This window comes from Labrus mixtus, chromosome 11, assembly GCF_963584025.1.
Source record: "Labrus mixtus chromosome 11, fLabMix1.1, whole genome shotgun sequence".
Lineage (NCBI taxonomy): Eukaryota > Metazoa > Chordata > Actinopteri > Labriformes > Labridae > Labrus > Labrus mixtus.
This window is the reverse complement of record NC_083622.1, coordinates 14,731,106-14,746,772: the sequence shown is the minus strand read 5'-3', so window position 1 is coordinate 14,746,772 and position 15,667 is coordinate 14,731,106. Positions and strand designations below refer to the sequence as shown.

The window sequence follows — 15,667 nt, the reverse complement described above, 5'->3', positions numbered from 1 at the left end:
CAGCCTGACCTGGAGGAAAGGACTTTAAGTCTTCCCTGCACATTAGAAATGTTTCATTTAAAATACCAGTTCTGAAAACTAGATTGGAGTATTGGCTGATCCCAAGTATCTCTCTGATAGTAGAAAAAAAAAAACAGGCATTATTTGGTGAAAAAACCCATTGATGACATTTTGCTGGCTTGGACAGATATTAAACCGTCAACTGGCCAGGAAAAAGTTTTTGTTTTTTTTCAAACCAATTTGAAAAAGGTTTGCTGTAATAACTGGCATACTTGCAAATATTGATACCACATTTTAGGCAGCATCTGAGTATGATATTGATATGAATACCAGAATTTGAATATGTATCTTTAGAATAACTCTATTGCAAAATGGACACTGTGCGATGCTTTAGTATTACATGCAATTAAAGCTGCTTAGAAAACATGAAAAAGTTAAATACAGTTGAGCATTATTTAAGCGAGCTTTTGCCCAGCAGAAAAACTTGGTTTCTCTCCCAGCAGATTGAGTAGGTGTTTATAGGAGCAGATGGTCCAGGTAGGTGTTGCAACTACAGGTATTTTAGGACAATGGCTCATACTGTGTAAGGCCAAGCAGGAGGATGCGTGTGTGAGTGCAGTCTTGTGTAAAAAGGAGGCTTCTGGAAGTTTCTCGGGGTGTTGAAGCTTTACTATCAACACCTCTGCTACCCTGGCACCATCTCATCCACCTCCTCCATCTCTAAGCATCTGGTAATAATGTAGACATGTTTGAGAGTGTAAGAGAAGGAGAGGGGGAGGGAGAGGGAGAGAATGGGGGAGGGAAGCAGGGATGGGTGGAGAGAGGTGAGGAGAGAAGGGTGGGGTTAGATAGAGGGTAGCTTGCTAGTGGAGACCGTTCGGAGCGAGATTAAGATGGGAAAGATAAAGCAGCCTACTATGGGTCTTCACATTTTTAGCCATTTTTGGTAGTAAAGAAAAAAGATAATAAAGAAGGCAAATCCATGAAAACATTTCCCTTCAATTTAATGAAAATCACAGGAGAACATTTTCTGAAAAGAGATGGGGGTCATTAAATGAAACCACATAATACTGAGCACGTGTAATCATGAGACTATATTCATAGCTGTCAAACAATGCTTTTCAATTATAGGAGTGGGGGATGGAGGGATAAAGGATACAAGATGAAGATAAAAGCAGACCTGACACTTTTGAACTTGTTTCAATTAGATGAACTCAAAGGCTGCAACGGCGGCCCTCCCAGCAGCATCATTCATTCATTATTCATCACACTGTGTCCAAAATCACAGTCCTGTTTTTTTTTTTTAACCAAAGCACAAAAGATGAATGAGTTATTTGATTTACAATTTCAGGATTTCATTCATTGTTTTGATGTAAGTCACCAATGTGAGTTTTTCTCAAAGAGTCTGTATGTCACCAAATGTCATTTGAGAACAGCTCGCTTTTGTAATGGCTGGGTTACAATTACACATTCTGCAGGAGTGTTTGGGGCCCTTGGGCAAATTCTGACATTTATGTAGGGGAGGGTAGGATTGGGGTTTGCACAGGCAGGCAAAAGCTTGTCCACACAGGTACAAGCCAGGAAGGGGTGAGGGAAGAAGGTAAAGGACAGGAGAGTAGGGAAGGGGGGGGGGGGGGGGGGGCTGTCAAATCCAGGAAGAGGTGAAGAGTTAAAGAAGTGTGAGTTGAGGAATGTAGAAGAGAAGTGAGCCGAGTTGACGAAGCTATCATCAGCAGAGTTCCCGGATTTTTCCATGACTTCAACTCTCCCTCTCGTAAGACGAGAGATAGCTGGGGGGCAGAGAGGCCTCCAGAATATCTCCATAATGAGCAGGGGAGAACAGGCTGAGGTGGCAGGGGAGGCAGGGACACATATGGAGGCAAAACTTGGATGTAACACTCGGGCTTAGAGTTTCATCCGTGCACAAGTAGAGGCAGATGGGTTGGAAATACCCAGTAGATGCAGGAGAATGTGTACAATGGCATTATATACATTTAGCATACTAGAACACAGATGCTCACCACACTATGTTCACACCAAATGGTTGCTTCATTCATAACATTTTTGCAAGAAATGTGCCACATATTGTTGCTATATCACAAAATATGCAATGAGTAGACCACAAACAGAAAAGGGAAAACAGTAGGGGATTGCCTTGATTTAGCTCTTAGTGTAGCTTTAAACTTTTTGATATAATTGTAGATTATATATATCCATTTTAACAGATGGAAAGAGGGGACATGAGTCAAGTTAAAAAATCAAAATACAAAAAAAAATGAAATATGGTTTGTTTTTACTTGCATTGTACTGTATTTAAAAGTGGAGTTTGGTTTTAATTCATTATTAGATGTTATTAAAAGGAGTACAGTAAAATGTCATGATTGACAGCTCAGTTGACTAATGCAGCCCCTTCGCAGCGCTTTGTGCACCAGATTTTAAGAGTAGAGGAGGCGGGAGAAAAGGTAACGAACACTAAAACAAGAGTCATTGATCTACTCATAACTTTGAGTGTCTCCTTTAAACTGACACACGATTCTGTTCTGATGTGGACTGTACCACCCTGGGGGATCCTTTGCTGTTTTATTGGTACATTCAATGTGTGTTTTGGTATGTGGAAGGGACAGCATGCCAAAAGCTGCAGACTCTACACTGCAACTCTACTACAATTCATTTTGGCATTCCTTAGCCGGTACGATAGCAGCTTCTGTATCTATCTGATACTTCTTTCAGTTTCGTGTTGTACAATCAAGGCAGCAGCTGCAAACAAACAGGAGCGCTGCAGTGTGTCACTGTAACTGGCTAATGTGGTTTATGGGTAGACCAGTGGACCGAGCCTGGCTCAGACTGATATGGAGGCTTGTTTCCACGGTCCACAGCCAAGCAGCCAATCATTTGGATATTGTCTCATGTTTGTACTGGAGGCTTTGGCTGCCCTCAGTGAGTCAACTGACTGATAATCCACTGCAGGGGCTCTGACCACATAGTGGAGTGGGAAAAGATGGAAATGCAGAGGAAAAAAAAAAAATAAGAGAGAAAGTCAAAGGGAAAAAATGAGTGAAAGAAAGAGAAAATGAGGAGCAGAGGTGAAGTAGTCAAAAGAAAGGAAAGGGTGAGGAGACAGAGAACGAAAGATATGAGGGCACAGACAGAAAAGAGGCACAGACATGCAACGTGATCTGGAGTCCCTGACCATCCAGCTGTCTCTCCTCTTTCTCAGTCACTGCCACTGTTTTCTTTTGTCCTGCTAAAAATGCCAAACCTGCCCGTTGGGAGAAGGCAAGGATAGAGAAAAAGAAAGAAAGAAGAAAAGAACAGTGTGGGTGAGAACAGGAGAAAGTGTTCTTTGAAGGACACGAGGTCCTGTTCTGATACTTGGATTAAGCCAAAGCGAGGGTGGAGAACAGGGAGAACAGGTGGGAACTGCAGGAAGACAAGTATGCCTTTGTTTGGCTGATAGCAATGTGACCATAAGGCCCACGTCTCCTAGCATGTAGCATTTCTCGCTGATTTTCCAAGGAAATTAGCATTAGCTTGGGGTTACTGCTGCACAGTGAGCTCTGACTTTGTTTGCCCTGCAATGCCGATGGTGGGCCTGGCTCAGATGCTCTCCTGAACCGTTACACCAACTGCCCCCCAAAACCAGCGCCAAACAAACAGATGGGGCGAGGTAGGGGGTGTGTGTGGGTGAGGGGCTTGATATGAGGGTGTAGGCAGTGAATGGTAGTTTTTTTTTTGGCATGGTTTTACCTTGCTTACTTCCTTGCCAACGAAGAGGCTCCGACCCTGACAGCCTGGATCATATAGCACCAGCTGGTGAACCAGGAGCCACAACCATGGAGGCTCAATGTGACACAATGCAAACTGAGAAGAATTATCCAATCCTGCTTATTCATTCATTTATTCAAACACTTTGAAAACAAGAAAATAAAATACAGGCGAACAAAACAAATATCAAAAGCAACTTACTTTCCGTAGAGACTCCATTTATAACCAATCTTTGTTTGAAAAGTGAGTAGGATGAAGTAAAGAACTTATCTAGCCCTACCCTGTTTTTATTTTCTCATAAACTATATATCAGTTAAATCCAGGACGAAGCAGAGAATAAAACAAAGAGTCAAATGAAAGAGTGAGGAATCTAAGAAATGGCAGATCTGGTAAAGCTTTTGTTTCCTGAAAAAGTTGGTAATAAAAGCTTGACTTTCAAATTCTCGGTCTTAATAAAGGTCATATTCTGAAACATTTATTTCCTTCCTGATTTTGATTGTCTCCTCTGAAGAAAAGTCTAAAACCAAGTTCCCCAGGCAGTGAAGTCAAACAGATATACCGATGGATGCTATAGGCACACGGCAAATCAATCAGATATAACCCAAAACACTGACAGTCGTAGCATTACAATGTCGTAGAAGTACATGAGACTGCCTTTCATTGTACTTTTATCAGCTTTAATAATCTTAATGTAAAAAATCTGCTTTAATATTTTTCATTTGAAAACACTGAATGCTGACATTTTGCTAACTTGCTAATGGTCACACTGTCTGGGACCTCAAATCTGTTCTCTCTCGCAGCTCCTAGTCAGTAGTTGCTGTAACCGTGATATTTATTCATGCTGTGACTACCTCTGTTTTGAAGAGGAAGAAACAAGTTGATGTTTTGGGGGCTAATAAATGATGTAATGGGAATCGCAGAATTTACATGCAATGCTTGATAGTGGCACTGCGGGTATTGAAACAAACACTAAAAACAACACAACGACCTAAGAAAGACAATGAATAAAGGGAAATGGATGCCGCAGACGAGGTAAAAGGAAAGGCTGCTAAGAAAGCAAGGCCGGAGAAATTAAGTGAAAAAGAAAAGAAAACAGGAGTAAGCAGACATGGGAGGCCCTGCTAGGTGTCATGGTGGGCTAAGTCCACCTCTGTCCCATCGCCAGCTGGTACTGCCATCAATGTGATGGGATTGGACACACACACACACACACCCCCTTCATACACACACCTATTTATAACCTCTGTTAAGTCCGGATTTCAGTTCATGTTGGGGTTGCGGTAATGTTCACATGCTCCAAACAGACCTGACTGCTCAACGTGATGAGTGCCCACACACACTGCTAGGCCCTGTTCCCCAGACTCTGCTTTGTCACACACACACACACACACACACACACACACACACACACACACACACACACACACACACACACACACACACACACACACACACACACACACACACACACACACACAGCGTAAGTTCAGTTAATGGGGTACACATTCCAGACACACACGCTGAAATACCCAGACTTCTCACACGTATGAAGCTGTGAACACACACTACTTAAGTACCTGTATGCATACATGTGTTCATCCATGCATGCAGAGTCCCACAAGTTTTAAACATGGACTACCACGTGTTACCCTCTCACAGTGCCTCCCTCACTCTCCTCTCCATTCCTCCTTCTTCCCTCTCCTTCCTCCTCCACTCTTTCTCTCTCTTCCATGTGTGCAATCAGCCCAGTATTAATACCTGCATTCCAACAGCCTACAGGAATGTTTTAACAATGTAGCCTTGTTCAGGTGCAGAGACAGAAAGACCTCTGAAAAATACATTAAAAAGGTGCGTCAATAAGGAGTCCCAAGGCTGCAGTATGTTTGAGCTGAGGCAAACGAATAGAACACGCTCGGCTCTGCTGCTGACTCCACGACTCGAGGCCAAAATAATACAAACAAACTCCAAACACACATATAGGTCAAGTATACCGCTTAATAAATGTCTGTGGTACATTCAGATTCTATTAGCCCAGGTTGTGCATGCTGCTACATCGTCACGTTTTTAGTAATATAGGTATCATTTTGTGATCTTTTTCACACTACTGAAATTCTAAGTGCAATAATAAGTTCGATGAAATTATTTTCCCCTTTTACCTCCTAATATCAGAAATGCTCCTGTGTGATCCACGTTTTCTCTCTTAATGCTACCCCTGTTAGCCTTTTCTGCTGATTTTCTGGCTACTTTTATCTGCTCTCTTGTTGTCTGTACCTTGGCACGACTGTAACTGAGGGTTACCCCATGATGATGATAACGATGATTTTTCAAACAAAAATGTAAAACATAATCAAGTTCATGAGTTTCCCTTATAGTCAGCTGCATTTTTGTTTTTGTTGGAATGAGTTTTTGATATCGGACTATTTGTTAGGACAAACAGATATTTGTATTCATAACTATTTATTGAAAGCAAATTGCATCGATGTATGCTTTTCTTTATACCTCTGCCACCTGTTGCATTAAGCCATATTATTGTGGGGTACCATTTTCATTAATATAATGATATTGATTTCCAGCCATAAAAGCAGAGGGAGACGTAATGAAGAGCACTGACACACTGAATGTTCCATCATCCTCCCATCCTCCCTCTATCCCTCCCCCTGCCTGTCCCCCTTTGTCAGGCCTTATTATTGAACATGTGTCCTCTCTGCCCCTTCCATTAACCAACGCCACCCTCACACACTGCTTTCAAAGCATAGGCACACACAAAACACACACACACTGTGCAGCACACACACACACACACACACACACACACACACACACACACACACACACACACACACTGTGCAGCACACACTCCACAAACTGCTAATTGACAGAGGGAGTTGGTGCATCTTTCATCATTCTCCATGGAGACAAATCTTGAAGTGTGTGTATGCGCGCGTGTGTGTGTGTGTACGTGTGTGTGTGTGTGTGTGTGTTTGGATGACATGAGTAGAGATCAAAGGCGGTCCTCCAAACTGCCTAGACCTCTCAGTGTCTCTCTAAACTCCATGAAGCAGCAGAGAATATCTACTGTATGTTAGCTAACATCCAATTTATAATCATGCAGTTTGAATAATCATTAACTAAATTAAATCCTGCCTCTGGAACATGGCCAGGGCAGCATGCAAAATGCTCTTGAGGCCAAACACTGGGGTTATAATTACTTTAGCCTTCAATAACAAGAGGCTAAACCAGTTAGCCACTCTGTAAGTCTAACATTATCCACACAATAACTATCCATCACATTTGTTGTTCTGCACAATGCACAGACATGTAATTGGAAATCATTTAGCCTGATGGAGTCGTAACCCAATTGAATACTATCGATTCTGGATTAAATATTCATATGGGCCCGAAGTGAGCTTGTACTTTTTTTTTCTTCCTGGTAGACAAAATCAAAATGAAGCTCTGAAACTTGACTCTTCCTGAATTACCGGACGACATGAAGACTGGTGAGCAACACGGGAAATTCAGCTGCCAAATTGACGATAAAAACAAGTCTGAAAAATGCACTTGCTGCTTTTCATCTCTAAAATGAAACTTGAGTACTTCCTTTGCAACTACGTGCAGCTTTATAAATACTGTTTAACCAACAGAGAGTGACTTTAGGTCTTCTTGATTACTCTCATTAGCTGAACTGTCAGTCAAAATAAAAACATTACCTTCCACCTACTGCTAAAAATCACCGGGGATTTCAGACACCCTGCTTCTTGTGGCACCTTCTGTTCAGGTTATTGTGATGATTAGACAACACATGGTCCGGAGGATGCATGTGTTTTGTGTTGGTCCCTGGCGGGGATGTGAGACAGATGATGGATGAAGCATGAGGTTAAGTAAAGAGGAGGAGAGAGACAGATGAGAGTGAGAGCTGGAGAGAATTAAAAAACACAGTGATAAAAGTGATAATTCACACAGCTGGGCGTAAAGCAGGGTGTGGTACTGACACTGACAAGCGAATTCCTGGGAGAAATGTAACTAACGGGGAGAAAAAGGAGACTCAAACTAAAGTTAAGAACAGGATGAGACTCGAGGAGAACATTAACAGTCACAGCATGGTAACTTTACGCTGCTACTCTTTTCTTTCAAAGTCAAGTTCACACAAGCAGAGACGAGCAGGAGGAACTTTAGCGCTGCCGTTGTTTCGGGGGGGGATCAGGTGAGTGAAACCTCGATAAAGCAAAGAGGAGTTATGTCCTCAGGCAGGTCACCTGATGAGGAAGCCCTGAAAGCTTAACACTTGATCTGTTTCAGTGATGACACCGAGGCCTGGCTCTCAGGTAACGTGGGGGAACCCCCTTTTCTCACACACAGACATGAAGTCATTGCAAACGTCCAACAAAGAGAACCGAGTATACTCTGACATAAGCTGAAAGGCAGTGGATGTTTCCTCATTTTCACTCACAAATTGTCAAAAATAGCTGCTTTTGTGCTCAGTGGCGCAAGTTGCCAACTCTTCAAAGTATGCAGTAACCCTGTAGCAGCATCTCTTAATACAGTTTTAGCTAATTGTTTAATGGGATATTGAAGTTAGATGATGAAGCATAAAGAGTGTGTATTAACTTTTGGCATGGCCGTTGGGGCGATGGCTGTGTCAAACAAACAGAAGTTTTAGCCTGGGGACATGGATTCAAGTCTTGTATGGAAAAAAAAGTTCATTAATGAAGTAGCTGACTTATTCTTTAATGTGGTTTTGTAACTGTGTCTGTTAGTTACATTGACTGTAATGTCTTAGTGCTTCTAAGTGATGTAACTAGCGTTCCCATCTGTGTTGTAGTACTCGAATCCAGGACTGGGATTTTCAGGACTAGAGACCTAAGCACTAGCGTGACCCTGAAGCCACCTGCAAACCGTCTTGTGGTCCCTACTCCATCATATTTTACACCTTTGCGCCACAGACCAAGCTGCTCTCTTTGACATGTTGTGTTAGGATGCCATAACACAACCTCCAAACCCAACATCAAAATACCTCCACGACCCCCCCCCCCCCTCCCCCCCCTCCCCTTCTGCTCCTCCTCTTCCTTCCCAGCATGGAGGATTAATGTTCCCACTCCTCTCACAGATCCCCCCGGCCCAGTTAAAGCAATAAGATCTCATTGTCAAACAGTGACCATCCTCAGTGGAGAGGTTAACCACCGCTGCTTAACCATTAACTAGATTAAAGTCATGGGAGGCGCAGGAATGTCCTCTGACAGATGGAAGAGGGAGATTGGACATGAAGAGTGGTTCCAAAGAGAGAAGAGTAATGATCTTCGGTTTCGACGTACCTTTGTGGCAGTGGTTTGAGTAAATTTGCTCGCACACAGACTTGTGTATGCACATGTACACACCAAACATTCTGCAGCCTGGTGAACTTTAAGTAACCCTCATCTTATGGTTATCGTTGTGCGATAGAGATAAGGGAGGAAAAGAATCCCAGTCCAAATTTATGAAACCACTCCTTAGGAAGCAAGAATAACTGGGTTAAAGGTGCATTCAAGTATCTCTGCCCACATGGGAAGTGTTTCAAATCATGTACAGTCTTTTTTTTTGCGGAGGTATTTTCTGGTATGTCAGAAAATATGGGACATATAAGTCAGAGGTTCTTTAACAGCAAACAGAGTTCTGCCACTCTTACCCCCCCCCCACACCCCCCCCCCCCCCCCCCCCCCCCCTCCACACACACACACACACACACACACACACACACACCAGCCAGCGCCAACACCAGAGCTAGCGGTGTGGAAAGACACGAGGTGGTAACAGAACCCAAGTGTGTGAAGAAAGGAGGGGTGACAGAGATTTTTTTTTTTTTTTTTTTTGTAGGGGTGCATTCAACAACTGCTGCTGAGGCAACTGTTGATGTCTGAAAAGCAACAGCTTGCGGGTCTCCCAGAGGACGCACTGCCAGCCAACAGTCAGATGGAGGGTTTAGGGTTGGAGGGGCGCAGGGGTTAGGATTTCTGCTCGGCTGCCAGGAAAATGATCTCCTTGGCTACAGATCCAGGCTTTTCTGTGACATTCCCCGTTCCTAATTGGTATTTCCCAATGCTGGTGCACTCCGCCTGTCTGATCCTCTCTGCTGCTATCTGTGCCTTCATCACTTTTGTTTGTTGTATTCCATTTGATGGATCCAAACAACTGGACACAAGGAGGAGAATGTTTTTTGCGGCAGAAAACATGATGGACATTGTGATTCCATTGCTATTTTATTACACAGATTATAGCCTCATGCAGAGAAGACCAAATAAAGCCAGATAGCCCTGCTTTGCATATTCCTACCCTTTACACATGCAGAAATAGAGGCTCTTGCTCACATCTTACCACAACACTCTCCTGCTAAATGGATTGGCAGCACTTAACCCTCATCTCTCCAAAGAGCTTTTTGAATTTTCAATTTTGCTCCATACCCTGAATTGCCTCCCCCACCTCCAACCAACCAACCAACCAACCTCACTACCACCAGCACATACACAGATGAAGAGACAAGGGGACACACACACACACACACACACACACACACACACACACGGAGCCTCTTTTCAAGGCTGCATTTGAAATTACCCATCACCATCATCGCCCTCCCCCGAGACAGGAACAACAAGGCCGCACGGTGGCAACACAATAGTCAGCTGTAATCATGTCTCATCCTATCCCTTGATCTCTCTCTCCCTGCATCCCTTCCTCCCTGCTTCCTTCCTTTCCTTCCTATAAAAGCCACTAATGATAAAGAGAGCATCCTCAAAGCAAAAAGACCAAACCTAAACAAGTTCTGAACAGCTGCTTTTCAAGCTTTTTCTGTTTTTTCTGTCCATGGCAATAATGTGCGTTCAACTTTTTCCACAACTCTAAAGGGTGGAGGCACACACTGCAGTGGAATTTATTTCAAAAGGGAGATACACTGTACACGCCAAGTGGGGGAGGATGGTAAGCTTTATTTTGAAATCATCAATAGAGGCCATGAATCTGCTGAGGAAGAGCACCAGGAATGGGCATAAAAAAACTAAAACAGCCCTCTGCCTCTAAAACACAGCGGGGCACTCTTCCTGATGCTACTCGGGGGTTATTTACTGTGACCCACACACAATAGCAAAGCAGGAAAAGACAACAGCACAGCAAGTAAACACACAGGAACACACTAGCATTAAAAACATTACCTCTTAGTGTCATTGAGAAGGACACAGAAAATAAAAGTTGGGTTAAAAGACAGACAAAGACCAGAAGGAAAGAGATGAGAGCACAAGCAAAGCTTACCTGGTTGAGTTCACCTTTTGTTTATGAATGATGTGTGTGTGTGTGTGTGTGTGTGTGTGTGTGTGTGTAATCACAGGTTTGTGTGGCTGCTTTGAAGCTCCGGTGAGGGTACGAGGATGAAAAAAAAAGGGGGGGGGATAAACTTTCTCCTGGCTCCGCAGTGAATCAAATCACTCTTGCTAACCAACTTCAAACCAGGATTAACCACGTGCAAGAAGCCCAGCTGCATATCTATGCCAACTGCATGCTCAATTTCCAACATTAGGATGCTATCAACCTGTTTGAATTGACTTTAATGTGTCAATCATGTCAAATAATGAACACTAGTGGGTGTGTGAAGCGCTGGCGAGCTCAAATCCCTGTCTCAGTGCCCCCTAACATCCATAACATTCCCTTTATTTTAACTGACTAATGTTTAACCAGTGCCCCCTGCTTGAACGGTCCAGTGAAGCCCAGTCAAACCACAAGTATGCACCCTGGCTGTGGCAAACTCTTGCTTTGCACCTGTAAAAAAAACGCCACTCAATGGTGAGACAGGCGCTGCATTGTTGTTGCATGTTTGTGCGTGGATTACGGCCTGTGACTTGTGGTGAGAGCGGGGTTTGTAAAGCGAGAAAAGGAAGCCCCTGCTCTATAGAATTGAAGGTGATGACAAACAAACACACATTACAGAGCGAGCGGCAACGTGTCCACAGGAATGCCACTCATTCCATCCCAGTGACTTACTCCTTCACTGTCCCCCCCACACACACACACAGAAAAACACACACAGAGGGGGGATGAATCACCTCAATAACTACAGCCCATGCCATTCCAAGGCTTCGGTCCCCCAGAGGCATAATGACAAGGGGGCAAACATGGACTTGTTCTCCCAAAGCAGCCCCCATCAATCTGTCACTCATTGCAATATGAGCTCAGGTTTCCAGAGTTGTGTAACAACCAGAATCCCGTAGCTGGGGGGCTCTATGTGTAAGCGTCACAATGTACAGAACACTCTTGGTGTTTGTGTGGTTGTTCTAAGAATGTATGTAACCTTTGCATTTCTAGTCATAACTCTGAATGCACACATGTGTAAGCTTGCAAAAGACTAACACCATCCGTCCCAGGACAGTTGTCAAAGAGGTCCCCAGGCTTTTATCTCCTCATGCCTAAATGCCTCTTTTTCTGGCCCTAATACCATAATAATTACACACAGCCGCAGGGGGTGAACTTTTGATTCTGCACTGGCAGGGGGGGGGGGGGGGGGGGGGGGGGGGGCAGAAATTAAAAGTGAGGAAATGACTGTGGGAATTAAGGCAGCGATAGACAAAGAGGCTGACGCTGCGTGTTAGACTCGAACACCTTGAAGTCAGCTGATGCTTGTCACTCCGATTCTCTCCACCTGTTTCAGACCACTTTGGAGTCTCTACAGTTTAAATCAGACTCATCTGAGCATTTGACTTCTCTTTTTTGTCTCTTTACTTTAATGTCACTTTGTTCTTTTTGTCCTTGGGATTGCTCTTAAAACCAAAGTTAACAAAGAAACTCAGGCAGTGCCGCAGTTGATGTGACGTTTTTTACTCCCAGAAAACACTAACTTTGTGTGACACACTATGTTACCTTGAAACTTCCTCTCGGGGTTTGAGGGTTCTTCAAACTTGGCTTAGAAAAGACAGTTTCTTACTTGAAGAGACTGAGACACTTAAAATTCCATGAAAATTCCAGCATATATATCTGCCTGTGCTGCAATAGAGAAAGAAATGGCATCCTGAGAGTGTGAGGCATTTACCAACACGTCTTGGTGAGTGGGTCAAAAGGTCACAGCGATCCTAGGCACAGGCATGCTGAGCACTTTGGGGCGCCAATGTCTATCATGCACCCAATATCCATGTGTCACAACTACATACATAATTGCAGGGAAACATGCTTGACATATGGTGTCACACTTTAAGGAGATGACACACATCTGGGTGTAACGTGTCCCCCGGTTCTATTTAGTGCACGAGCACGCTCACAAGTGACATAGCTGCAAGTTGCAAGTCTGTGACCAGCAATTGTGAGAATGTGGGTCTGTGTGACAGAATCCCAGTGAGACCCAGCTAGAGCTGCTATTATTAGACAAAACTATGCAGAGAGAGAGAGAGAGAGAGAGAGAGAGAAGTGGAGATAGAGGGAGGGTTTTGGACTGTTTTTCTTCCCAGAAATCAACATTTTTAGCACTAGAGATAAATAATGACTTTTTCCCCTCCTCAGATTCAGGGCAGCATGGAGGAACGGGGCGAGGTCAGCACCTGGAGCTGAGCCTTTAAATCAATGCAACACAGCTGTAGAGACGTGTGATCTGCACTGCATCCATCAATTACAAGGCACTTTTTAGCACCTGTTAAAAGGCTCCATGAAGGGCAGACAGACAGCAAACCGCAACAACTGTCTCTGAGGGCAGGACGGTCGTGAAAGGAGATCTAGGTAATGAAGTGGCTTAAAGAGAAGTCAGCTCAGATGTAGAAGCTAAAAAGCCAGGTTTTGTGTTAGGGAAGCAACAGTGGTGTTGGTTAAAGAGCTTCAAATCAATGAGAATTAAAAAATGATGCAGTGAGCTCTGCAAGAGAGAAAAGAAGAGGTGGAGAACTGAGAGAAGGGGGAGTTGCCCGGCAACCCAGCCCCGCCCTGCAGCTCATCCTGCTTCAAACCACCACAGGCTGCCTGCAAAGGCAAGGAATTAGCAATAACCTAAAAAAAAAAAACATGCCCACGAGTACTTTGGGAAATTTGATCTTGACACGCACAAATACGTAGAAAGCTCGGGAGGATTTAACATATTTCTAAGTCAAACTCATGAAACACGCGCCAACATCAAACACATTATATATTACATATTTTATAAGGTTATTAACTGAAATATTGTGGTGACACTAAAAGAAGTTTTAAAACACCATGAAACAGCCTGCAGTAAAACCATAATCTCCCCAGTGGTGCCATAAACCAGTTAGAGGGTAATCATGGGAGATAAATCTCCATGATAAATTCATGACTCGAAAATAAACTTCTAGAGCAACCACGGCAACTCCTTACATGAGTGTAGGCCTTTATATTCAGTTTTAGAGAGTGATAAAAAAAAATAATCTATCTATTTATTTGACAAACTTCTTACAGGGCCTAAGTCAGGTTGAATTTAAATTGGCTTAGCCTCTCTGGCAGCACCCAGGGGTGCTCAGGGTGAGGCACTCTGCCAGCAAAGGAGACGCAAATCCCGCAGATCAGACATCAAAGCACTGGAAACTGCACCCAGGCAGCAGCCAGACGAGGCAGCATGAATGAGACTAGACGAGACGGGCTACATGGGTTTTAAAACAGAGCTTATCGTTTCTTAAGGGTCTGGGAACAAAGTAGTTGGACAACCTTTTTTTTTATTTTTTTTTTATTAATGTTATCATCAAAGAACTTCTCCCCTGATGAAACGTGGATTTTCCGAACTTGGCTTTATCCAGTCTCGTGTTTTAATCTAACAGGCTACATGCTCTGATTGTATTAGGGTGGATTGCATTGGAGGAGGTGTCCAGTTGAACTAACGGCTTGCCGCAGTCTCTCACTTAAATAAGCGCAGTCAAGTGCGGAGCCGAGTCTTGTAGCGTAAAACTACAAACACACACCATTAACCCTTAAATATTCCCTCTGTAGGCTACAGAGAACCCGAACTGCACAACCTGACGGATTCTGCAGCGCTTCTTTCCCCACCAACTAAAACAAACGGACTTATGTCGGGAAAAAATTCCGGGTTTACACTTTATTAAAGCATGTCTCGACTTATTTTCTTAACAAAACCGAGACATGCACACTGCAACTTGTTTTCTGACCATTATAACGCAAACGCAACCCAAGCTACAAAGTGTTTGGTTGAGCAAAACAACTTAATTGGCCGCTTCTGACCGGGGCATGTGCGGACCAGAGACTGTGGACAGGTTTGTACCCACAGCAGTAACTCCGAGACAGCGAGAAAGGAAAGTAATATTATGTCGCATGAAGCCATTAAAAACCAACTAGCGCCGTTTGAAAAGCGTTATAAAGTTACTTTCTGTCATTTTTTTTTTTTTTGAGTTAAACATTGTAGCGACAAGTGTCACAGAGACTTACCTTGAAATGCCCACAGCAGCAAGGTGCACAGCAGCGACGTGCGTCCAAATGTTATCCCGTCCATGGCCGCTTTACGAAGTTTTTCACGGAGGAGTATTCACTTTGTTTTTGGTTGAAAAGGGTTGGAAATGCGGCAGCAGCAAGTCTTCTTTCTTCTTTCAATGCTCCAAAGCTTTCTGGACTTCTCTCTCTCTCTCCCCTCTCTTTCTCTCTCTCTCTCTGCAAAGGAGTGTCTGTCTCCCTCTCTCGCTCTCTCTCTCTCTCTCTCTCTCTCTCCACCTCACACACACACACACACACACTCACTCACAGAAATCTGATGCTGGTGGTAGTCTTCTTGGTTGATATATTTGCACAAAAGGTGACCCCCCCCTCCCTCCCAAATACTCCCCCTCCCTTCCCCTCTCTCTCTCTCTCTCTCCACCTCAGTTGCAGTGAAAAAACCTGCTTGACTAATCGCATATAGGTCTACTGGGGCCCGCCAGATTTCTTTAAAGGAAGTTAAAAGTGATTTTAT

The 15,667-nt window shown here is 43.7% G+C and overlaps 1 protein-coding gene across 2 annotated transcripts in view; it reads right to left on the bottom strand.

Annotated features, from left to right (window-relative positions):
* bcam (basal cell adhesion molecule (Lutheran blood group)) overlaps positions 1–15,441 on the bottom strand; it is a 54,926-nt gene extending 39,485 nt beyond the window's left edge. For both annotated transcript variants that reach the window (XM_061050206.1, XM_061050207.1), the window contains exon 1: positions 15,151–15,441. In XM_061050206.1, coding sequence (XP_060906189.1) covers positions 15,151–15,214 — 64 coding nt within the window. In that variant the 5' untranslated portion in view covers positions 15,215–15,441. The remainder of the gene's footprint in view (positions 1–15,150) is intronic.
* Positions 15,442–15,667: the final 226 nt, after the last annotated feature.